Genomic DNA, 26,992 nt, shown 5'->3' with positions numbered 1-26,992 from the left:
TCCTGCAAAACTGAACTTATCCGTGTAGGTCTCCGCAATGTGTTTAAACTATTGCCCATCAATCAACCAGCATCCCGTTCATTCCATTCTTATCCCCAAGTTTGTTGCCTCAACAATTTTGGCACCTCTTTTGTTAATTCGAAAGATGGCAGACACTTTAAATTTCGCATCTGGAGTTTGTAATTCTAATGAAAAGTAAATATCGCTTTTTTCACTTTTTTATTTATCCCTTAAAAAGTATACGCCACAACTGGAATTGTCTGCAGATAAAAAATTCGTTGCAATTAAACTCTCCGTTGATTTTAAATTCTTATTTAATTAAGCGGTCACAATCGCAAGATCTAACGATAGTTCTTTTAAAATCTTCGAAGAAAATCGCATTAAAACTTACGTTAGGCTCAGTAATTCCGGACTGGGAACGATGGCGAAAATGAATGAACGGTCCACGGAATGCTACGCGGGAATTCCACAATCCCTGATCAAAGCGAGTGGTGATGTATTACGGCGATGGCGTCCCCCTCCGCTGATATGATTATATGATTTAAGTCACGATTCCAAGATTAAGGAAAGCAGAAGAGGTTATAAAGAGGATCCCATCGGTCGATCTTAGAGTCACTCTCCTGAGTTTGAGAGACAAGATGGCCACCAGTAAGTGGGTATTGTTGGTCGGCGCCCTGGTGACCCTGACTGTGGTCAGGGTGGACGGACACGGGTACATGTACGAGCCCTGCGAGAGGTCATCCCTATGGCGGGTCGGGGCCCCCACGCCAATCAACTGGGAGGACGACGAACTCAACTGCGGAGGATTCGGGGTAAGCCCCCTGGTCAATCAATCCGGACCTCCCCGATTCGACAGGTTGGGTCGGCACCCTGAACGTATGAGGCGCTTGGCAAATTATAATTGTTATTAAAAGTATAAATACCGGTCAAGTTAGGTCTTTGATGACTCCAGGAATACACACCCCAACTCTCCTAACGCTTTCCTAACACAACTGAATGGATACTCTAAAAATCCCATACTATTCCATAAATGCCTTCCCCATGGCAATAACTGTTTCTCAACTCAATATGCTCACAACCTCCATTCATTAAGTTTAAAATGTGTATTATTTTCTTGACTCTTATCCAATCTCTCCCCTCTATCGTAGGCTTTTATTAAATTTATTGCCACTCTGTACGCTCTGTATTCACTTTTACTGCCTACTTTTAATTTAACCCGGCAAGCTGCTCTCCTCACTCAATATGCATAGAGCATTGTTCCCCATTCCATTCATTTACTTTTTCCTATTCTCCTATACGCCCATATCTACAAATCCCTGAATCCACGCTTGCACCCTGGCATCAATGACCAAGTATCCAAGCTTTTTTCCACGAAAATCATTTTTGTTTCGTTACTAGAGAAGTGAAAGGTACATCGCCCGATGAGCAAAACTAATTTAATTTTTTTGAAACTGCACTGGCACATTACATTATGATGTACGCGATATAATTAGTTCAGTACCATTACAGTCGGAATTTTCCAGAATTGAGACCCAATACCCTTTAATAGTCTCTAATCCAACAGATATTTTTATTAAATAGCATCGAAAAATAACTTAGTTGACAAATTCGTTGCAATTTTTCTCCTCGTTGTCTTAGATAATAAATAATATAATATCGACAAAAATACGAGTTTTTAAATCAAAGTAACGAAGTTAATCGTTTTTCCACATTTAAACAGCCTAGAATAAATAAATTTGTATCCCCATTGCATATTGAAACATTGTTTATGATGAAATATCATCATTATCGGGAAATTTTTTTGCCCCCTTAACTCAGAGAGTAGCTTATGCATTCATTCAATATGATTTAAACCTGTAGACTGCGATGTGAACGTGGAACGAACATTTGTCCACAGGGATGGCACTGCAATCTTATCGCATAGATTGACACTATGCTAGATACTGGGTAACATAAATTTCATACAGAGTTTCTTTCCCATAGGCGTCCTATTTTGGCCTTAATTTCCAAATAAATTATTTCAGAACGAATTCTAACGATAAGGTAACGTCACAGGTGTTTCTAAATTCTCCGGAAACCAACAGAGTCGAAAATAATGCGATGAAATCATAAGTGCGAATAAGAAAGTCCTACACATTATCACAGATAATAAACTTATTTTAGTTTAGAGTCTCTTATGGTATTTATTCTATGAGGCCCTAATATTTTGTAGGCCACAATAAGTAATCAGTCAAGTCAAAAGACATCAACGACCAAAGGCTGCCAACACAATAGAATTTGCGTTTACATTAGAGCAAAATCGAACTTCTCGTAACTGAAATCCGCTCACTGATGAGTGCTTCCAAGTAATGGGGCGAGTATTATTCTTGAAAGCATCACCAACAACGACAATACTGTAATCAACCCCAAAGGTGAAATTTAAATATTTCCCAGATGAGGGTGAAATTCACCATGTCCTTGCCAAATTCTCACATGACTGACATTTAACCCGGGGGCGTATTCTCTCCCATCGACGCATGTGATTTCCCCGAAGATTCCAGTTGCTATGCCAACTAAATTTTGGCCTATGATGAACAGATGCATCATCCAGATTTGAACCAAGGACATTTCAAATCTGTTGTCACCACGTAAGCATCTTAAGAAGCACTAATCTTATCTGAGGTCATCAATACCATCGTAAAAGGAGAATCTTGAATGAGAAACGCTTTTTGGTGACTTTAAATCACCAATATCAAATCAAGGGTTTAACTCTCAAAAAAGATAAGGAATAGATTTTTTATATTTTTTTCGTTGCCATACGCGAGAGACGTATGTGGGGACATGCTGAAGTTTCCTTCATTCATTGATCTGTTTGCTGCGGCATATACATATATGTTGAGATTGAAACTCGTGTCGCCCGAACGTCATCCATTTGTTTTCCATATTCCTATCAGAACTCCTATTTGTCGGGATTTCAAGAGTGATACATAGGCAGCTGATACGATTACAACCATAGAGATAAAAATGTTTCGATTATTGCATCCGATGTCAACTTAAGTAAGACAGATATCACCGCCTTCTAAATCCCAGCAGATTTGCTTCGGATGAAATACGAAAGTAAATACCCTGCTTTACTCTCTCCATTGAGCCCAAGCTAGTTGTCAGAACTCACACAATGTAGGACATAAAAATTGGAACACAGAAGTGAAGGATTACCATCGATTGATAGAGAAGAGAAAAATCCATCTCACAACACTATATCTAATGAGATATATAGAGTTTGGAAATGATTGCCGTTGGAGTTGAAGACGATTGAGATCATGGCACGTCGCATTTCCCATTCAAAATTCATTCCTTGACAAGAAAACAACCATGTCCTACGAGAGGTTTGAACACGTTACAAAACGAAACCTAAAAAATGTGTTAATCGTAGTAACCAGATCAACCTGAATGAATCATATTAACTTGCGACAACCTCTTTATATTGTGAAAAATCTGGATTGCACATACGCCCAATGTCTAATAAGTTATATTGGCATTATAAGACGGATAAAGGGAAAAAACTTGATAAATGACGCATTTTCAGAGGTAACATGGTTGCAATACTTAATGATAAAAGAAGACACTGCTTTTCCACGAAGATTTTTTTTATTACAGCCTAGGTTTCGTAACAGGACCTGAAGATGTTACGCTGTAACAAAACCTAGGTCGTAATAAACAAAAATTCTACGTGGAAAAGCAAAGTGTCTTCTTTCACCATTATAACTTGGTTAAATTCTATTAATGAGTTATGAATACAACCCTGATTTCATCGCGTCGCAACCGTTTCAGGTGTTTTATTATTATTAATACTAATGTAACCAACAAGTCACCGCTAGGATGTGTGGCAGGGGGTGAATACACATCAGACTGATTTTTACCCGAACATGACCCTGCCGCGGACGGACAATGTTTTCTGATCCCTTATCGTTCGTGGAAGAAATGGCATCTTAAATCTATCTGTTATACACCTAATCTCTTTCATTTTATTAGCATGATCTCTGCTATCATAGTACGATGGGGGTAATAATTCCTTTTCAACATCACTGCTAAAGAGACCTCCTTTCAATTATTGTAAGGGCTTCAATCTGTAATTTGACCTTCGCTCCGTGAGTGATTCCCAGCCTAGCTCCTCTTATATTTTGGATACGCTACTAAGTTTATCTAGCTCCTCTACGCTGCTCGCGATCCAATTCGTTAATTAATGCAACTTCGTGAGGATCCCATATATTTGCAGCATATTCTAAATGATGCCTAACCAACGACATATAACAAAGACTGCATTGCACAAGAGAACACTTTTGATATATCAAAAGCAAAAACGGCGAAGGCCGAGGTAAATAAAAAAAATAATATCCGTAGGAATTTTAAGATTGACAGATTGGCAGCTGATAAGGAACTCAGTAAAGACACGTGGGTTCAAAATCTTTCGACTATCGCATTCGATATCGGTTAATGTAAACAAGTTATCACCACTTTGTTAATCCCTCTTTTGCCACAGCACACTTATCTTATGCTGCCGATTTTTTACGTGTCAGATAATCTCACATCACAATGAGATAAGACAAGAAACTAAAACAATGCAATGATAATTCTTCAGCAACAAGATAAATACGCAGCGAAAAACCTTTTAACAAAAACTATAATTAGATATTAAATTATTCGTGAGAGAAAACTTTCCTTATACCTGTTTATTAAATAAATGGTTGCTCCATAAATTCAACATACAAGTATTTAGGAATCTTTCAGTGGGGAGAATACATTAGGATGTTTCATTATCACCCAAATATTTCAAGTTTATAGTTACGCATACCGCACATACCACGACTAAAAATGTATAAACATTTCAGCCTCGGAAAAAATATTTTAAATGCTGTTCAGTAGAGTTAAGCACAATCGGTCAAGGTCGCTCAATAATTAAAATAAAAACCCACAGAAAATTTACCCTCTACAAGTTAAATGCACATACGCCCAATTCATTCAATAAGTCCCGGTACTTATTGAACGGAATATTATTTTCGGGATGCGCAAGGTATAATTTACATCGACTAACTTGAAAAGGGAAAATCTATCAATAGCAACTATTAAATTGAGTTATTGGTGCTTTTGAAGGATGTGATCGCAAAAAAAACGATCGCACATGAAGAAGAAGAAAATTATCTTTCATGAAGACAATGCACCGTGCCACAAGTCAATGAAAACAATGGCCAAATTGAACAAGTTGGGCCTCAATCTGCTTGCCCACTTACCATACTCTCCAGATCTAGCCCCCAGTGACTACTGGCTGTTTGCTGATCTCAAAAAGAAGCTTCAGGGGAAAATATTTGACTCGAATGAGGAAGTCATCGCAGATAAACTGAAGCTTAATTTTTGAGGACAAGGACAACTCGTTTTACAAGCATGGCACAGTCAGTCTCGACGCATTGGACATTGGAGAACATTAGAAATCACCCATCCGTTGGTGAACATGCGTATGCTATTTCCTCGCCATATGTGGTTGTAGCAGAAGCCAACTTAGGCGACAGTGTTTCAATTTTAGAGAATACATACACTATACTCGAGATGACTCGCCCCGGAATATACTCCATCGGCTCCGAGACGAGCTAAATTGCTGAGCGGGAAATCCCCGATAATGTAGACATCTTGCTATCTGAAAACAATATAGAGAAGGAAACTAACCGTGAAAGTTCAAAGACAAACTAAAACCATCGAGAGTTCTTTGGGATCAGCTTTTGGAGTGGACGGATTTTGGCAAAGTCTAGTACACCTACGCAGCATGACAAACATCGCGTCAAAATTTTTTGATCGAAAGGTCTTTTCTTCCTCGTCACGTATTTAGTTCGTCGATCTCTTTGGGTCAAAATGGTGCTTTAAATTCCTCCTGAGATTCCCTTTCCCCAAAATCTGCTTACGTCAGCCTTCCGTTGGAAGCTTATATCCTGTATTAGGGCTGCGAAATATGCCGACATACCTGTTGGTACTGTATCGATGTTTTCACATGCAAAAAATCGTATCGGAATTTATCGTCAATACGGAAGTAAACATCGGCTTACGATATTGTTCACATTACTCAAATATAGGTGGTATACCCAATGTTATAGATATTAAACTGTATAACCAACATATTCGTTATGTCGATGCATGGTCGCACATAAATATCCACTTGGTAAACTAATCGATACTGGAAAACGAATTTCGTGCGGTCATATCCTGATGGGCTGGGAGGCTAAGAGAAAAAAAATAGAAACTCTGCTCTGTGGAATCATTGAATTCATTCTTCAGCAATGTGAAAATTGCAGTCATTGGAAATGTGGCGCAGGAAGAAAACAAAGAAGGCATAATGGATAGATCAAGTGAAGACAGATGGGAGTCCTAAGGAAGATAAATACGAAAAATAATTAACGAAAACTCTAAAAAAAAGCATAACGCTTGTCCTTACCAAATTTGAAGATACGAATTCGTCGTGGAAAATGTGAACACACACCGAATGGGACAAATGAAATGAAAAAAGAATATGGGCAGACGTGAAAGAGAGGAAACGCAATCAGACTAACCGATAAAAACATTGAATGGAGACCTACGACAAAGCATTTTTTTAATTTTTTAAAGAATTTTTCACAGCAAATTTTAGGATTACTGCTTGATGTTGAATCTGTAATGATTTTGAGTGGTAATTCAGTTGCATTGAGAATTGTATTCACCTTGCTGAAGATGTTCGACCGAATCCATTAAACTCATAGAGACACAAAACATGAACAAAAGTTTACAACGTCAAATTTGTATCTAATCTTTCGAAGCAAACTGTAGAACATTAACCATCGCTCAAGATTTCGGAGTCGTGAAACGTCTGTACAATTTTGCCAAAAATGAATATCCCCTTTTAAAAGAAACATCTTTTAGGAGGAAAAATTAAAGGCATTTATTAATACCTCCTTTACCACTCCGGAGGGAAGTCTTTACTTATTTCGTAGACCGTTAGGATTCATCTACACTGCAATCTGTAAGCCACTACTAGTCTGTGAATCAGAAAGTGGTCGAAAACCACTTATGAAAGGTCAAAAATTAAGGTTTCCTTAATTGTTAGGTACCATATATACGTAAAATAATTCAAATAATGTGGACAATAATAATAACTACGGCTATACGTTTATGCATTATGTTATCTAGATGTAAAATAGTTGATATTTGATATTTTAGTACCTTTTAGTGCCACCGCTAAGGTGTGTGGTAGGGGGTGAATACACACCAGACTAATTTTCATCCGAATATTACCCAACCACGGTCGAACAGTACTATTCTCATCCCTTATCGTTCGTGGAAAACATGACATCTTAGATCCATCCGTTCTACACTTCATCTCTCTAATTTCATTGACATGATCTTTCCTACCATTGTACGATGGGAGTAATAATACATTTTCAGCATCACTGCTTAAGAGAAGTCCTTCCAATTTATGCAGTTGATTTAATCTTTAATTTGACCTTCCCTCCGTGAGTGATTCTCAGCCTAGCTCCTCTAATATTTTGGATACGCCACAGAACTAGATCGTTGGTAGAAAACAAACTTCACAGACCTGTGATTATTCTCATTCCTATTTGATTAGGTAATTTTATTTCAACCAAAGAATTTCATTGATACCATGTGGCAGAAAAAATAAGAATATTTTAACGAAGATTGGATTTAATGACCAAATTTGTATACTTCTCTAAGCATGCGAGATATTGTCAGCAACAGGAAGAATAGTGAAATAAGGTCAGAAGGAATAAGGACGACATACTTTACTAATTTCAATGAAAAAAGAAAAATGCTTTCTTCCCCCATAACGAGGTCACTTTCAGTTATTCTGATCCCTTATCATATGTGGTAAGATAATATCTCAGCCCTGTCGATTTTACACTTGATCTCTCTACATCTTTTCTCATGATCATGATTCTGACTGTTTAAATTCCCTGAGGACGTTTTTGAGCCGTCTCTCCGTCTGACTATTCAAAACTGTACCGCAGCTCTCATTTAGCGAAACCAGACTTCTGGCTGATTCCTGAGATTGGTGGATGGCTCGTCACCCCGAAAAGTGGTCTCCTTGACCCGATTGCTGAGAGTATAGCGAAAGAGTGAAATAGAACGAAGAACTTGGCAATGAAATCTTGCAGCAGGAGGAATAACCTTAAGGATTTCTGTTCACGGCAACACACTGATCGAAATCCACGACACAACAGCCATCCACGTCATTTTCGAAGCAATTCCAAGATTATGGTTACCCAAACCGATTTTCCTAACATATTCCGACCAAATTTAGACTCAGATTTTTATCATAATCTCGTTTATAATTGTGTGAGCTAATGAAACCGATAAAATCTTCTGCAGCATCTTTTTCGCAAGAACACCTAGAAACAAGGCTCAATGGACATAAAAAAATTATATCAGCTGTTGCCTCGAATGAAATCAAAAAATGTTTTTCAACCCTCACAGACTCACGAGGATATTTCATAATTTGATAACAGAATGCCAAGTCTCACGCCTTCATCAAATCATAAATCGAATAGTGTTGGAAAAATTTGAGGAAAACGTCAAAGATAAATTTTATCATACGCTGGTTAGGCTTAATTTAGAAAATGCTGCTGTTATTTAGGATCCTCGCGAAGTTCAACAGCCAAAGATTGATAGCCAAATCGGATCGCGTGCAGCGTAGAGGAGCTGGATTTGTAAAACGTTTTTATGATAAACTGAGTATCGTATCAAAAATATTAGAGCAGCTAGGCTGGGAATCTCTCACGGACCAAAGGTTAAATTAAAGATTGAATCTCTTGCACAAATACGAAGAATGTCTCTTTGGCGAAGATATTGAAATTGCATTATCTATCCCATCGTACAACAGTAAGAAAGATCATTTCAATCCAATAAGAGAGATTATGAGTAGAAGACATACATTTAAGATGTCGCTTTCCCCACGAACGATAAAGGATCGGAATAAAATAATATTTGTCCGACCCCGCGAAGAGGAAAAGGCTTAAACTCAAGGGTAGGGTGGTGCATAATCACCCCCTGCTACACACCCTAGTGGTGGGTTTCAGGGTACTATGTATTAATATTATATCGCGTTCTCGGTCAAATATTTCATTTCAAACATCATCGTCTGAACTGTGAGCAAGCAAGTTCAATGCCTTGGGAAATTTCCTTCGCTCTCTAAAATTATGACCGCTTTTTATGATTCTGAAAAATGTCTCAAGACTTGATTCACTCGAATTTCAATATATTTCGTCTAGGTAACGTCAACGTTTAGGAAAGAATCCTAATCCATTGGACATGTTTTATTCTTCCGGCAATAAACATACTAATGAGCTTCGAATTCCGTATGTCTGGCCAAGAGCCAAATTGATCTGTTGGCTGCCGTGAATAGCATTGTTCAGTTGAAAGAGGCTATGAGACTGAGAGCAAACACGTCCGAAACGAAAGTACTGATATAGTTTTATGTAGAGAATAGAAAAAAATGACTGCGGAGTGGGTAATTGTGAATAATACTATAGCAAAATAATTGAGCGCGTGGATGATTTCGTATATTTTGCCAGAATGTTTGCGAAAGGCGTTGTGATAGTTGACCACAAATGCCGACAGTAAGGATGTTGGTAGTATGTTAATTATATAATGAAAAATGATTGCATGTCTAATCCAGCAAAAGGGACCCCGTATCAAAATAGTTCCAACATTATAGCGTAGAAGTTAAAATATGTTCAACCAGGATAAGCGTAAATGTCAATCATCTTTGATGGGTATACGAAAATTAAATGGTATTTAATGGTAAAAAAGCGATATCTAGGTACAATAACGCGTTCATTGTGATAGAATACGGATTGGCATTGAAAATAGAGAATTATGAAATAAGTATGCCTTGATAGTTTGGCCGGGTCGATAGAATGGAAGGAGAGAGGGTTGAATGCTTTGAAAGAAAGAATTAGACCACGAAAGTTTGCTTGAACACGATCAAATATCAAGGAATATTACAAATTGGAAGAAGAGCATATATGAATTTGTCAAAGACGAAGGAATATAGTGGGATAAAGCTTTAAAACTGAAATTATAACTGAATTAAGATCTTCTTGATGGTGAGTTACACGTAGAAAGGGTATCAAAGGAATTGAAATCAAATAAGACGGTTGGGGCAGACATGTTACCCCGTGGAACTACTGAGCGGTTTAGAAAAGTATTCGTTGATTAGTTATTATGAGCTAATAAGTAACATTTATGAAGTCTATTTTCGATATTTTAGTTTCATATTCGACAGTATCTATGGCAAAAGTACTATTCATATACTTATTTAGTTTTTTGGATGAAATCGTAATTTTTTCAGTAAAATTAATGAACGGAAAAAAGTGTAATGTTGCGTTGGGCAATGAGGTTCCTCAAAGAGGGCCAATTAACAAGCTAGGAGAAGACGTATTTAAACTCTTGTAAGACTGATTTTTGATTGCGCGTATCAAGTATGGGATTCACACGAAGAGGGTCATATTGCGTAACTAGAAAAGACATGGAGAAGGACTGCCAGATATGTGTTCGGGAAGCACAGGAGAACGGAGAGTGTTCAAAATACTAGGCTGGGAATCTTTAGGAATAAAGAGAAAAAGAAGTAAATTCTGTGGAATATTCCATATGATTAAGGGAGAAAAAAAGCTTGGGTTGGAAAGGATTAAGGGATGAAGTCGGAAATCCGAATTTTGTAGGGATAAATGACCATAAATACAAGGTAAAATGCCAGGCACAAAGAAAAAATATAAAAGAAATACCATTTCTCAACATTTCATAATTTGAATCCGAAAAAGAACGATCGAATAATATGCCTGCAAAAATATTGGAGCCCTTTCCAAGCAATATAAATGTATTTAAAGAAAGATGCAAAAAGCTTACATGATAATTGTATGGATTTTCAAATTTATGCATTGATGTAATGCATGTAAAACAATACGAATGTAAAATATACATGAATGCCAAATTTTAATTCATAAATATAAACTGAATGTGTTAAACCACCTGGAAAACTGCCAACTTGAAACTCTTTCAATAAACAATAATAATAACGACAATTTTTAGTCGGAGCACTGTAAGAAGTACCTTGAAAAAACCATCGGCATAAAACGCATTTGAATACAGAGGTTGGGTTTGACAATATTGGTTTTGACTTTCAACAGATGTGTCCTATTAGTGTGGAACAACCATATACCATCTTTAACGGCACGAAAGTACCATTAGTTGTATCATGAAGGAAAATTAGAAGTATACTGCGACAGAGAATAAGAAACATTACGCAAGTGAGACAATAAGTGGAGAGTAAAAGTTAGCCAAAGACAAAACTGGTAATTTTTCACAAGGAGCACGTATCAAATTGCTTGAGGGGATAAAAAATTGATTATCCGAAGGTTCAAAGGAAGGAAAAGGCGATACTATCAAATTGTATGCACGCTAGAATAAGTGAAGATAAACTCACAGGTTTAGAATCAATGGCATAACAGCTGATGTAATGGCAATCATTTACGCTCTCTTCAATTTAAAATAAGAGTTACTACCTATTGACTTGAATTCCGTACAAAAAACGCAGGTTTCCTTGACATATTTACATATGTATTGAAATTGACCTCACATGCGATCGCTACCAGAGGCCCTTCAATATAACTCTATAAAATATTCCCCAATGAGCTCACATACCACCACATCCACAAATACCACAAAAAATCACTTGCAATAGAAGTTAATTATTTTGTAGCTCAAATCTCATGGCATCAAATTTACCAAAAAATAGACGCTCATGACCCAGTAATAAAATTTGGAATTTTTTTAAAACTTTGCCCTTAAATCAAGGGGAGTTACGCTTTTAAAATTTAAACTGGGGGCAAAACATTAAAGGAGGGAAAAATATATACATCTACATAATACCCCGTAAGCCGTCTCAAGGGCGTGTGTTATGGGGTGGTAGGTCACCATCCATTCTACATGTATTCTCTCCATTTCCTCATGCACCTGGCCAACCGCGATCCATCAAAAACCGCGTGTAAAGGGGGTGAATAAACACCAATTATGCAAAATGCCCACACACATTACGATTGTTTACATTCATGGTTAGCAGCAATCCCTAAGCCTGCACAAAGAGTACAAGAAGAAAACATGAAAACATGGCAGGCACATTCAGACATTATTACAGATTACAATTCAAAATATTCCTGAACGGACAATTCACAAACACGATAGACTTTACATACATTCACCTACACCCTACCTAGCACAAGAGCGGACGGCAGGTGGCGTTAGGACGCCAAACTTAGTGTGTGTTCTGTTGTAGTTTAATATTGTATGCCGCTCTTTTCCACAGCGCGTACCTATTACTGTCTTAGGTGTTTCCCCCTTTTATTGTTGTCACGAATAGTGCGCGGGCAAAACGAATGCTTGAATCTATCCTTTCGGCAGCCTTACTTATTTCGTGACAATTGTCGGCCCTTCCAATGGAATTAGAGGGCCTAATTGCATCTCTAATGTCGGATGCAAAGCCACGCGCTTTATGTATTTTGCAATAAGTTTAATTCTGCCCCGAGTCTTCTCCTATCTAAAGGTTTCCACACCAGATTCTGTATTAAGTGTGTGACGTTTTGTGTCCTTTCGTACGGATTTTTCACGAACCTAGCGGCCTTTCTCTTTACCTTTCTCAATTCTGTAATCAATTTTTTTCAAATGGATCCCATTAGCTAACTGCGTACTCTATGTGAGGTCTTACTAAAGAAAAATAGCACGTTTTCTTCACTTTTTCGTCTCTAAACCCACCAACTAGTATACGTTTGAAGAATGCTAGCTTTTTAAGCCCCCCCCGCAATTAGTGCGTTTACGTTTTCCCCAAGTAAGATCTGATGCAACGGTGACCCCCAAGTATTTCAAAAAGTATTTTATATAACTGATTAACGAACGTCAATATCCATGGGAATGACTTAGTGTCATACTAATGTACTCCCCATCGATAAGGAGGAAGGTATAGGAAGGAAAACTTAAAACATGAACAGAAACGCTTTTACTTTAGGGCTTCTACTATCACACTTTTATGAAAAGGGGCTTGCCTTCCTCATAAGCTTTGAGAAAGGATTGAGATCGAAAAGAGAAAATATATGGATCCTTACATTGCTTTAATTTCTTTAAAAATACTAATGTTTTAAACACTTGCGAACCAGTTCATTTTCATCGTAATTAATCAAATTTTGGGTATTTTCTCTTCCCTTCCCCATCCCCCTGTGGGTCTTCCGCAGACGCAATGGGTGACGAACGGCGGGAAATGTGGAGAGTGCGGCGATGCGTATAACCTGCCAAGGCCCCGTCCCAATGAGAACGGCGGCAAGTACGGCCTGGGGTACATCGCCAATCGATACAAGGAGGGCGAGATGATCAACGTCAAGATCAACGTGACGGCCAGCCACAAGGGCTACTTCACCTTCAAGTTATGTCCCATGGACGGAGTCGAGGGTGAGTACGGGGACGCTGTCGTCAAACGACACAAATTAGTCGAGTCCATTACTCACATTCCTACGGCGGAGAAAATTATTTACGTAATGCCACTCTTATTCGCCAAATGACCCAACTACGTAATATGACGTCAGTTATAACTTTTGAAAGACGTAGTGTACATTGTACGCAAAACAACGTGATTTTTACATTTTTCAGTTAACGTATTCGACGTACTTTGTAAACGTACGTGATAAATTCATCATGAATGGAATGCGCAATTTTGTTGTATATCGTTTAAATGTTCAAGTACGAGTTATATGTAATTCCGTTGCAGCGTCATTTGACACATGGTTTCCGATTTATCGAAAGGATATCGATATAACTACGTTTCAAAACTAATTAAAAGTAGACGAGTATTAAATTGGATTTTACTTATCAGTACTATGAGTGACTAATAAGTATTTGGTCGGAAGTTACTTTGTTGAATAGTTTTAGGTCACCGGTTACGTTTCTTGTGGAGATGGTGAGGAAGAGATCAGCTGTCACGCGCTCTTTAGGGAGTACAAATAATTGGCTTCGTTAAGGAGGCGTAAAACTCAGAGCGCATATCAAATCGCCTTTTGCCTTGAACGGGAGGCTCATTATTGTAATTCAGCTCATAGATCATACGCGTGAAAACACGCCAAAATAGTTCATTAAAAAAATAACAAACATGAAACGAGACCCAGGTTGTGGTCCGTCGAGAAAACGATTCTTGACAAATAACTCCTGCGATAAAACTATCAAAGGGTTACAAGAAAAAACGAAGAAAAGAGCCAAGCGCCTTTAAACCAAGCTGTAACCCGGTATGTAACATGTAAGTAACATTTGTTATGGAAAATTTAAAAATTTGTTGACCAATGAAGAGTTTTTATTAATACATGTAGTATGGGGCTCCAAATTCACCTTACTTATCCAAAGCACATTAAGTGCACATTGTTTATCCAAGCTAAAATTAAAAATATACTGTCCTTTCGATGAGCCAAAAACAATTTTCAATACACACGTATCCTTTCCCTTAATCATGACCAAAAACAGCGCGCATAATTTTATAAATATTAAATATGAACTGGAATCAGTTGGCAACTTTTAGTACTAACCCAAAAAATTTGAAACGAAAATTTTTCTCTTCCATGGCATACTGATATTCAAAGATATGCAAAGGAAAATGCTACGATAACCTCTTTCGAAGCAGACTCAAGAAATAGATACGAACTGTTGATTTCATTAAATTTTTCGTTTTGGATTACAATAATTTGCATATGCCCAACAACCTAATTACAATTCTTCAGTCAAATTACCACCTTATTATTACTCCGTAAGGTGGTATATTTTCTATCTTATACCTATATTGAAATACTTTAGGACCAACTTTTGATTTCCTCGAAAAATGTACAAATATGATGCATAGTTTACGTTCGAATGATTAATGTCGCTGATATTGAATTCACCTACAACTCATATTTTTGAGTACCGAAACCGAAATACAAGTACATATATGTCTACCAAACTCTGGAAAATAGTCATTGGGAGGTAAAAAAAGCAGACAGATTACTTGCTATGACACTCCTTGCGATTTATTCATTACGTCTGAGTCAACGTGTACGAGGAAAATTTCATCGCGCCAACTTTTGTCAAATACTCCTTTAATGCATATCTCATATTCTCAAAAAACAAATTAGAACGTCCAAGGGTTTTTAACAATATGAATGCATAACGTGTTCCCAAAGTTTTGACAGAAAATGCATTTGGGAACATAGGCTTAGTAACCTGCTTTCCCTCTGCAAGTTATTCATTTCCGTGAACTCGAAAGTAGGTTCGCGTGTTGACCGGTGACAAGTGAGCCCCCAACCTTCATAGCGTATGCCCACGCTCGCTTAGTCTTTCGCGCAGGCACGACATTTTACCACGCGACTACCAATTCACGGGAAACCCTTGTACTCCCGTTTACTAAAACAAAAGAGAAGGGAATGATATGCACGGGTCGTGCGTCAAATGACCGATTTTAAAACCTCTCCCTCTCTCTTAATAAAGATGACTTATTTTCTTGTTGGCACTCAGTTATTATATCAAATTTGTGCCCCAATAAACTAAACCATGTGAAAAAAGATAATTACGCCTTCGTCAAACCTTACTTTATGATTTTTTCCACACAATATTTTCGAGATATCCTTCTGCTTATTAAGAAACAGGATATTTCGAAAATTTATATAAAGAAAACATTTATTGATGCAAAAACCTACAATGAAGCTTGCATTTTGATGTCGATTAGCAGTCTTGTTCAATTTTAATTTTGTTCTAATTAATTTCCGGAATATAAATCAGACATGCATCCCTGTACATCAAAGGTACGGGCATAAATTTTCGAGGTGTGCATTGTCAAAAGTTAAGTGGCATACAAACGAATGGTGACATTTATATTAAGAAGCCATTTTTCGTTGTCAAATTTTTTGATTTCGTTTCTTACTTTCATCAAATAATGAAGTTATCATTAACACTTGCCAACGGCACACCTTTTCCGATTCTGAAAGTACAATCCAAATGATAATTAATTTTATGAACAACTAAAGCTAGCGTCGTAAAAGGACGCAATCTTCACCTCCCTCGGTCGATTTGGCTGAAAATCAATGTCTCAATGCCCCTCAAGAAGATTTCGTCTCTTGAAGCGAAACGTTGAAAATGATTGGAAAATTTCTAACGGTGTTAGACCATAGTTTTGTGAAATCCACCACCGTTGATTGCCTTAACCAAATGAATAAATATTAGATTGAGAATGATCGTTGAAAATGCTGCTTTAATACTGCTACTCTTCCTTTGAGTCTTTGAAAGATTTTTTAGATTTCTTAAATGTTTTGCGTACGCCTTGATTGATTTTGTTCAAGATGCACCGGTATGAAAATATTTATACGCCACATTCTTTGTTTTGGGATGTGGTGTTGGTAAACGATTGACCTTTTATATCCAACCTATCACTCCAATCTATCTCGAAACCAAACAAAGTGACACTGGAGTGGCGGCAAAGGAAATGAAGGGAATGGGGGAGGGTGTGATGAGAAGTGAAGAGGGGGAGGTGGGCGGGGTACGTGATCGGAATCTCCGCTCACCATCGAATGAGGCAGGGTCATGATCGAGCGATCCCCCTCCCCAAACCTGCATTGTTTCCCTCCGCCTCCCCCCCCTCCCCCCGAGCAATCCCTCCTTCCGACCGAAGAGGGCCCTGCTGCTGCGTCGTGCCTCGGTTCAATGAGAGAGGAAATGGGAAGAAAAGAACAGAACGCACGCTTCCACGGAGGAGCCAGAGCAGTTGCGTCGCGGCCGTGCTGCAGAATTGCTAACGAAGAGGTGACACTGCTTACAATACTAGGTGGGAAGGCACGCGGACGACCGAAAGAATAGTCAATGGGCACCATTTTGGAAGTAAGCTCAGTAATCTTTCTTAGCCATTCGCGCTAGACCAAAGTCTTGATATCTTCCTCCGTGCCACGAATAAAAGTGGCATTTGCAACATCCAAATGTTACTTTGCATACGTCCTACATTGTAACTTGCCTTTGTGTGGCAAGGGGTGATTCCACTCTAGGCATGTCACATCAAAGTGCTTCATTGTTATTTACCAATAAATATGGAAATAATTTCAACGACAGCTACATGCACTACATTATCTAAGGATACAGTGCCTCTCCATGAATTAGAAAAAGGCCGCTATTAATTTGAAGATTAATAAACTGACGGTTAGATAAACGCGCTAGGAAAAGTAGAATATATTTGCCCCCATGGTGAAGTCGTTTACAGTTATTCTGCTCCCTTATCGTTCGCAGGAAAAATGACATCTTTGAATCTGTCGGTCCTACACTTAATCTCTCTACTTTTACTTGCGTTATCTCTCCTACCGTGCTACGATGGGGTAAATAATACATTTTAAACATAATTGCCAAATAACGTCTTATAAAAGCAAGAAATACAATCCATAATTTATCTTCGCTCGGTGAATAGATTCCAACTTGTATACTCTAATCTGCATTCTACGTATAGCTACACGTAGTCCTCGCTGCTAAGGGAAACTTTGTCAGCTTTGCAGCGAAAGACAGAGCGGGACTGAGGAAAATATCCGTAAAAATATGATATTCAACGTTTCATTCATCCCAAGAGATGGAACAGCGACCTCAGCACGAATTGGCAGAGTTGGATAAGTAAATACGTAGATATTTCCTCACAAAGGCTGATTCCTCAACATTACAGGGTGTTCTGTAATTCATTATAGCTACTCATAGCTTCAAGGACTCAATTAAATATCCAGAACTAACAATATGATTAGCTGCCTGCATCAATTTCGGATTGCATTTTATATTAATTTCATTCATCAGTGTATTTAATATTTATTTTGGCACCAATTTTTCATTTATGACACCATAAACAGAATTAAATCAGGCACAAACAAACTTATTGAAAAATAACAAATAAAAACCTTTACCATCGAGGATGAGAAATGAAATGTCACAAAACCAATTCACTCCATCTCTTCCAATGGTGAGAGCCCATCGATTATCGAAAACTGATACTCGTAAGTCAGAAAGTAGGTCGCGGGAGTAAAGGGTTATATTCCTCAGTTATTACACACTTTAAGAGTGAGGAAGACAAAATATTAATAACGGAAGGCACAGATGTAGATAACAATTGCATTCTGAAACGGGGTTTACGTCAAAGCGATGCCAAATAAAATCTGTTGTTTTGCAATAGTAATTAACATTCCCTCTCCTTAATGTGATCATACTGCTTCATAAGCACATCCTAAGACAAATGAATACGACTCGAGCTACCATTTCCATTTTTCAAAGATTAAATTTCATTCCCCGAGCATGAAACGGATTTTTTCGGTCTTCTTCGAAAGGTAAACACATTTTATGTTACTGAGTAGACAGCTAATATTTTGAGGACACCCATTTGTCAGGTAACGAATGAGACATTCCGAAGGTCTTCATCGTGGGGAGAAAATTTCTTGTTACGGTATAACGAATGAATAAAAACTCGTGCCCTGGGTAGAAAACGATCGCTAAAGCCAGGAAGACTAAGCTACGTGATAGGAATCCTACTGAAGGATAGGAGGAGGTCTATGGGAAGACCTCCAGAAAAGCTCTCGTCTTAATAAAAATTCACACAAATGAGCCATCGCCCACTAATATGTTTGTAACAGTAATCGTGGATTGGTGACTAAACCTGTCGTTTCTACGCATTATATGCGATAAATTCCTTTCATCTCAGCTATTTTAAATGATCACCAGATTACCCTTAACATTTCATTCTTGATTTTGTTCATGATGGAAAGATTTGAACTGTTTACGTTTGCCAAACTGCTTCCTTTTGATTCGTTGAGTGAGCACGGGTTTTGGAAATAATATGAATACCCACTAGCTTTTGAACTACCAGTGATTTACATGCGAATTAAGGACCGTCAAGGATGCCGCTCTGAATAAACATGCCTTTTATGAAATGTAGTTAATTATCTAAATGGAGTTTGCTGAAATGCAGTAGAAGCTATTTTAGGTGTTCCCCAGGGCAGTGTTATCGGATTTCTTTCAATCTTACTTTACGTTAACGACATTGACTCCGTATTCACTTGTAAGATATATTTACCGACGATGCCATGGTTTGCCCTGTTATCCGTGATCCTGAGGACGCAGCAGCTTTATCAGATGACCTTAATACTATAAAACGCTATGCAACCCTGGGCGATTGGCATTAAACTTAAAAAAGTGTGTAGTAATTAATATTTGGAAGAAGAGCAATTCCCTCCTGGACGCCTACTGTATTGGGAACAACGAAATGGAACGTGTAGAATCAATTTAATACCTAGGCGTCGCCCTCACTCACGACGTCTCCTGGGTGAAACATATACGGGGAATATGTGGACAAGCTAACATGAATTACGATTTATTGGAAGAGTACTGGGTAAATGTGATGAAAAGGTCAAAGAGAAATGTTATCTGTCATTGGTTAGGCCTCATTTAGAATATGCTGCAAGTATATGGGATCCCAAAGAAGTTGGATTAGCTGCCGCATTGGATCGCGTGCAGAGCAGATGAGCTAGAATCGTAAAACGTTGTTATGATAAACTTTGTAGCGTATCCATAATATTGGAGTAACTAGGCTGGGAATCACTCTCGGAGCGAAGGTTAAATTACAGATTGAAGCTCTTACATAAATTGGAAGGATGTCTCTTAAGCAGGGGTGTTGAAATAGTATTATTACACCTATCGTACTACGTAGGTAGGAGGGATCATGTCCATAAAATTAGAGAGATGAATTGTAGAACAGATAGATTTAAGATGTATTTTTTTCCACGAATACTAAGGGATCAGAATAACAAGACCGCGGTGGGGTCATATTGGGATCAAAATTAGTCTGATCTATTAGTTATTTTAATTTTGACCCCAATATGAGCCTACCGCGGTCAGGCAGTGTTATTCTGATCCCTTATCGTTCGTGAAAGAAATAACATCTTAAATCTATCTGTTCCACACTTAATCTCTCTAATTTTTATGACATGATTTTTACTACCGTAACACGACGGGGATAATAATACATTTTCAAAGTCACTGCTAAAGAGAAGTATTTCTTATTTATGCAAGATATAATCTGTAATTTAACCTTCGCTCCGTGAGAGAATCCCAGCTGCTCTAATGTTTTGGATACGCTCCTAAGTTTATCATAACAACGTTTTAAAAATCTAGGTCCTCTTAGCTGCACGCGATCCGATTCGGTAACCTATCCAACTTACTGAGGATCCCATGTACTTACAGCATATTGTAAGTGAAGCCTAACCAACCGCAGATAACCTTTCTCTTTGACCTTTTCATCACATTTACCCAGTACTTTTCTAATTAATCGTTAGTTTTGTTAGCTTGTCCACATATTCCCCGTATTTGCTTCGCCCAGGAGAGGACGGTTGAGTTTGGTAGATGAGCTACGGAAGCTAAAACAAATTGTTATCAATGATCCTATGAAGTGTGCATAAGAAGGCACTTGCTACAAACGCTGCTCCCTTTGCTATATTTGAGATAATTATAACGTACTTTATATTATTACAATCTGGAGGCATGCATATGCACTGGGAGCTTATTTCTTACAGCGGACCAAAGAAGGCATTTTGTATGCTGCTTGACCCCTCCTGAGTCCTGCAGGGTACTAATATATTTTTAAAAACTGCTACTAAAGGAAAGATTCTTCAAATGCTTGCCATGTAATTTTCCCTCAGCGAACAATTAAAATTCGTGTACAATTAAAAATTCGCATGGTACCAATCATCTTCCTTTTATAAATGTACACTATGGTTTTAACTTTAATGCAAAGTTTGTAATCGATAACCTGCTTACAAATAAAATAAAGCATCGGATCATTTGTTTATTATGTTGTTATAATAAAATCCAAAAATGTAAAAGCACGAAATTTACCCAAACATGGGAGGAAAGGGTTACGATATCAGATGAAGTTTACCATTATCGTTTTGAGAACCCGGTATAGCCTAAAATATTAAAGATGCATGAAAAATTACAAATTTGCTCCGTACGCTGTAGCCTTCTGGGATTGATATGTAAAAGAAACCTTTTTTCAATACATCTCATGTGTGCCTCGTTTTACTTGTTTCCTCTAGACTTACATTCCAGTGCATGGTTCCAATATTAAACCAAATATGAGTGAAAAGCTTTTTAAAATGAGGACTCATTAAAAATCTCGATCTTTTTGGGGGAATTTTCAAGGATTTTGGTGCAAATTTTGATAATATTCATCTTGAAAGTCAAATGTTTTCAATGCAAAATTTATAGAAAAAAAGATTCCCAAGGCCAGTCGATTTTGGAACACGATTAGTGTAAATTTAAGGTTCCTGGGAAGCGACCAGGTGAGAATCTGGGGGCAAATACACTTTCATAGTCTTTATACACATATAATGATGAATTAATCAATAATAAAAAGCAACAGTAATCCGTCTAACATATCATTCATTAGCGATATTATCAACACTGATGAAAGTGCGTATAAAAAGTACGATTAATTATTGAAGCAATATGTACGGTAATGGCCGAGACAATGAAAGAAGATTTCTGTCTAAAAGATTTCTTCAGGTTGACACGATAAAGAGAATGCTTTAATAATTACGTAGAGGCGTTAATGAATGCCTTTTTCTTTATAATCTTTGGTTTTCATCTTCTCTCAAGAACCAGATTTATTTCCATGAACTCATTAGGAAGCTTCTCGAAGTGCTTCATCAACTCCCTTCCGGAAGAGGGATCCCCGAAAAGAGCGTCATTGCGACGCTTTACAATTAGCGCGACCCCATCAAGCGCACAACAAGGAGTATTTGCTTACTGTCCGACAAGTGGAAAAAAACCTGGATTGATAAGGCATGAAATTAGACTAGCGTTCTCTGTTGGCCTGAATAATCAACTCCTTCGCGCCACTGCCAAAAACCTAATGGTAGAAGCCGGAAAGAGCGAAGAGAAACGGCTGAGTGGCGTGTCCACGGAGTCATCGAAACATACTGCTTGCCAACACGCATGCAAAGTGGAGCGCGATTTCTAAAAGAATTGTCGGAGAAGTAAGTGCAGCGTTGGACGTGAGTCGAAGTCGGTGAATCCGCGGATTCATTCCCCTCCCCTCAACTCCGGTTGCCTCGAAACTAATTTCAACCGCGATTTCCACGACCACACACTTCGCACGTTTCTTTCGCGTAGCACGATAAATCTACCAACATCTGGTGGAAACACAATCAAAGAATCCAAAAGTTTTATCTCATGGCATATTACACTGCGAAATTTAACATTTTGTTATTTAACATGACAACGTGAGGAAGAAAATAAAAAATATTTTTCAGGAATGTTCTAAAAAGGATTAACTTTTTTTGTTTTAGGCAAGCCTGGTAAGCCGGTGGAGCAGGAGTGTCTGGACCGCCACCTCTTGACCCTCTCTGATGGCTCCACGAAATGGACTCTCGAAACCTTTCAAGCCGGCATGTACGACATGAAGGTTCAGTTGCCTCAAGGAATCAAATGCGAGAGCTGCGTCATGCAGTGGTTCTGGAGGACAGGTGAGTGGCAAAATAGGCTTTGAAACCCTCCACGGACACTCCATTATCCTATCATCTCTTTTATTTTTAAATCTCCCGTGTCAAACTGGTTTTCTTTTTACCATCTTCTTCATATTTTACTTATCCATGCGTTTCCCCAAGTTTTAAAAACATTAAAAATACTTTGGGGAAAATAATCACAATTTTGAACATATTATTCGCAATGAAAAATTGAAACGAAATGTAAAATAAGTGCTGAAGAGTCATAAATGCTTAATACTTAAAGAGTATGATGCACGAGTGCAAAAATTCACAAAAATGTAAGAAGTATTTTATTTTACAAGCCATTTCCTAAAACCATAAAACGACACAATTACGTACTTCTGTGAAATTCTGTCGATCCTCCAGCCTCCGGATTTTTTTGACAAAATATTTTGCAAGCCAAGAGACATCATCTGACGGGACAAGATATTGATGACTTCCAGGAGATAATTACACGGAAACGAAAAACTCTTTCAAAAATATACAAGGCCTGCCCCAAAAGTAGCAGGACTGAGTTGATAACAAAAAAATGCATGGTCAGAATTGATATATTCACTCATCTACATCTACATCAATACCCTGAAAACCCCCAAAAAGGTGTGTGGCAGGGGGTGTGTAGTACCGGGAGGAAAGGGTAAGGGATGAGGAGGTTAGGGTTTTTCAAATGGATGGGGAAAGGTGGGGGGAACCTGCAAAAAATGTATATAAATATACTAGTATAACCATGCGCAGTCCCTACCTTGTAGGTTAATACTTATTATGTCGAGCCGACTAGTGGGGGATTTCGGTTACAAGTATTCTGGTCTCTTATTGTTCTTGGAAAAAAATACATCCTAAACCTGTCAGTCTTGCAGTCTATCTCTCTAATCTTATATTCGTGATCCCTCCGCCCCGTAATACGTTGGGGTTCGTAATATGTTCTTGATGTCATCGGAAAATGACCCATCTTTGAATGTTTTTAATAAGTTTAATATTTATTGTAAACGCCGCTGTTTCAGGGAATTCCAGCCTAAATTTTCTAGCAAAGTAGTTACGCTACTGCATTGGTCATAACAATTTTTGACAAATCTAGCCCCCCTCCGCTGAGCTCGATTTAATTCCGAAATCAAATTTCTCTCTTGAGGATCCCATATACTGGCAGCATACTCTAGGTGGGGCCTGACTAGGGCAATAAAACATCGTTCCTTCACTTTTTCGTCACATTTACCCAACACTCTTTTTACAAATCCCAATTTTTTGTTAGCACGACCGCATATTTCCCGTATGTGCTTTCCCCAGGACAGATCGTGAGTAATTGTTACACCCAAGTATTTAAATGAATCTACCCTCGCGATATCTGTTTGATCTGTCTGATTCACTCAAAAGTCTTCAAAGTAGCACCCTTCTGCACCGCTGCCAACGGGGTTTCCACGGCCTTTCTGAAAGGCGGCGCCCGGAATTTTGCCAAGCTCCCTCGTCACGGTCTGTTGTAACGATACCACCGAGTCGTGGTGATGTCCTTTCAGCACAGATTTCAGGCGAGGAAAGAGGAAAACGTCTGGTGGGGAAACGTCAAAAAATTTGGATCCTCACTTTTTTGGTCGAGAAGCTCTTGGCAGATCCGCGTGCGAGTTTCCTTTTGTTTGACCGAGAGTACTCGCGGCACCAACTTCGCACACACCTTTATCATGTCCTTATTTTCGGTCGAAAGGTCGAATCACTATTAGGGATTCAAAATTCATCAGAAATCATGCAAACATTTAATCTGCGACCCCTGTGCAACAAATCCTTCACTTCTGCAAGACTTTCGTCACTTGAGGTCGAAGGGCGTCCTGAACGTTCGGCGTCTTCAATATCTTCTCTACCCTCCCGAAACAATTTATGCTGCTCAAAAACACCCGAAATACCCATGGCGTTATCATTATAAGCTGGCTTGAACATGTCATGAGTCTCTTTCCCGGTTTTGACCAGTTTCATGCAAAATTTGATGGCGTAGCGCTGTTCCAAATACCTATTCATGACAGAGCATAATGAGGTCACGTTACAGAGGTTTCGCAAACGAGTAATCCGCATTCCACTAAGGCCCACTACCACCGGCCTTTAGCCTTTTCTGAGACTACCATCCCTCGAACCAAGCCAGAGAAACCGCCACCCCTCTCGCCGTCTATACGGGAAAAAATAAGTCCTACTACTTTTGGGACAGAACTTGTACATTTCAGGAAGAAAGTTGATTAGAAAGGCATACTAGATAGGGATATTGGCAGCATATTTAACTTAGGTGCGCGTCCCACCTGAATCCGATGAACTTAAAATATTAAACGGAAGGACTTTTTGAAGTAATAGGCATGCATTGCCATGACGGCGATTTCGTAAGAGCCCTCACAAGCAAATGAAACAAAGTCAAATGAAAAACTTTATTAAATTATCGGCTAATACTACGCCATCATATTTAATTTCAACAAAATACAAATCGCAATTCAAGGAAAGGTTTGATGAAATTACGAATATATATTAATCCACTACTGCAATTGTAGTTCCTCAATGGTTCTTTGAATAAGAGTTTTCTAAAAGCATTCACCAGTATAATGTTCATTTTTAATATCTCAGTAAAAGGATAATTGCCTCCAAGTCGTGAATATTTTGCGCGGATGAGTCTAAACTGATCCAATTGTTCTCATTAAAGAAGGATGATATAATTATTGTGCGTCTACGTTTAAATCCTATTATTTTCCTCTCAAAAACCTTTAAACGTTTTTGTTTACTATTCTGGTCAAACACTTCTTTGAAGGTAAAACAAAAATGCTACCCATAAACAACCACACGTATATCAAGAATTATAAACTGATTCTTGATGCATGAATCGTTTCATGTGGAGTTCGAAAGTAAGAGAGAGAAGGAAATACTAATAACACTGATTTTGATGCATCATTTTTTTACTCCGCAGCTAACTCTTGGGGCACCTGTGATGACGGATCCGAGGGTATGGGATGCGGCCCACAGGAGACTTGGAGCAATTGCGCGGACATCGCCATCGAATGAGGGAATTACAACTTTTGCCAGCGTTAGCGGACACATATGACACCACTCAATTGCCCCGGGATCATTAACGAAATAAAAAGAACGGAAAAAATAAAATATTGCAACCACTATTACGACTGGTATTCAGATTCTTTGTTCAAAATACTTTTTGACTGTAAAATTTCTATATTTCACGTTCTCTTGAAATGAATATAATAAATGATTTTCACAGTTATAATGACACTGAATTTTTATCAATGATGATATTTAAACTGTTTCAGTAAATTTTATTTTAATATACACAGTATTAAGTAATAACTTAATCCTTCATATGCGTGCATATAATAATAATAAGACATATTCAATAAAAATTTAATCCTGAATTCCAAATCTTTCTCACAATCTCCGTAATACAAAGCTTCAGTGATCAACGAAGGCAGCACTGGAAAAGTTAATACAGAATATTCATTGATCGAAATTGCCAGTGCACCATATCGATTTTTTTTTACTTTCGTTCCTTCCGATCACTTATCCAAGGTCAGAATGAAGTTTATTTTGCACAGGTATTAATTTGATTATCAAAATCCCTTCTGTAATCGCTTGGTAATTTTATTAACTCCTCTTTCTGGTTGACATGCTGAAAGAAAGTAAACACACTTATCGTGTTTAAATTATTCTGGATTGACTTCCTGAAAAAAATAATACCCGATAATTCACTTACTCTTACTTCTTACCTCTTCCATTCCATCTCACCTGCTTACCCATTTCCTCCGTGATCTCGCTCGACTCACGTTCTCCTCTATTTAACGTATACAAATAATAGCTCTACTGAAATATTACTTTATGCATCAAGCTGGGTGTATAGGGAGCGAAAGTTTGATAGTCTGAAATTCAAAATTAAGAAATTTATTTTGATTGCTAGTTTCTTAGTATTAATAAATTATAAGGTTTTCTATCCCGTTTAAATTCACATGCAACGACAAATATTTTCTATTGGATATTAATTTAAAGCGTTCAACGCGTATAGGGAGATAATGATAGCGAACATTATTTGAAATGACATTAAAAAAGGTACTAAATTACATGGTAAAGAGACAAATTGGCGATCACCTTATGGCATATGCTTTTCAGTGGAATTATCAGCTATTAAGGGAGGCAGTCAATAGCTAATGTCATTTGAGTAGTAGTAGTAGTTTTGAGGGGAGGCGACCGACAGCTAAGGTCATTTGCGCCATAGGGGAAGGACAGGAAAGGATGAAGGGTGGAGAGAAACCCGGCGTCGGCATTAGCCTACTCTTTGCGAAAGGCGCCAAGGGGCCCGCGGCTTAACGTCCCATCCGACGGACGGCGTACTCACTCAAAGTGCCCTC

At 38.2% G+C, this 26,992-nt stretch overlaps 1 protein-coding gene across 1 annotated transcript; it reads left to right on the top strand.

Annotated features, from left to right (window-relative positions):
- Positions 1 to 638: 638 nt before the first annotated feature.
- LOC139698589 (uncharacterized) lies at positions 639 to 25,643 on the top strand. The gene is made up of 4 exons (XM_071597432.1): positions 639 to 812; positions 13,293 to 13,506; positions 22,428 to 22,604; positions 25,549 to 25,643. Exons 1-4 carry the CDS (start codon positions 639 to 641, stop codon positions 25,641 to 25,643), a joined length of 660 nt encoding a protein of 219 aa, XP_071453533.1.
- The last annotated feature ends 1,349 nt before the right edge of the window (positions 25,644 to 26,992 follow it).

This window comes from Hetaerina americana, unplaced genomic scaffold (assembly GCF_022747635.1).
Source record: "Hetaerina americana unplaced genomic scaffold, ioHetAmer1.1.p SCAF_9, whole genome shotgun sequence".
In the NCBI taxonomy this organism is placed as follows: Eukaryota; Metazoa; Arthropoda; class Insecta; order Odonata; family Calopterygidae; genus Hetaerina; species Hetaerina americana.
The sequence above is the reverse complement of the archived record's forward strand: the minus strand, read 5'-3'. Positions and strand labels throughout refer to the sequence as shown.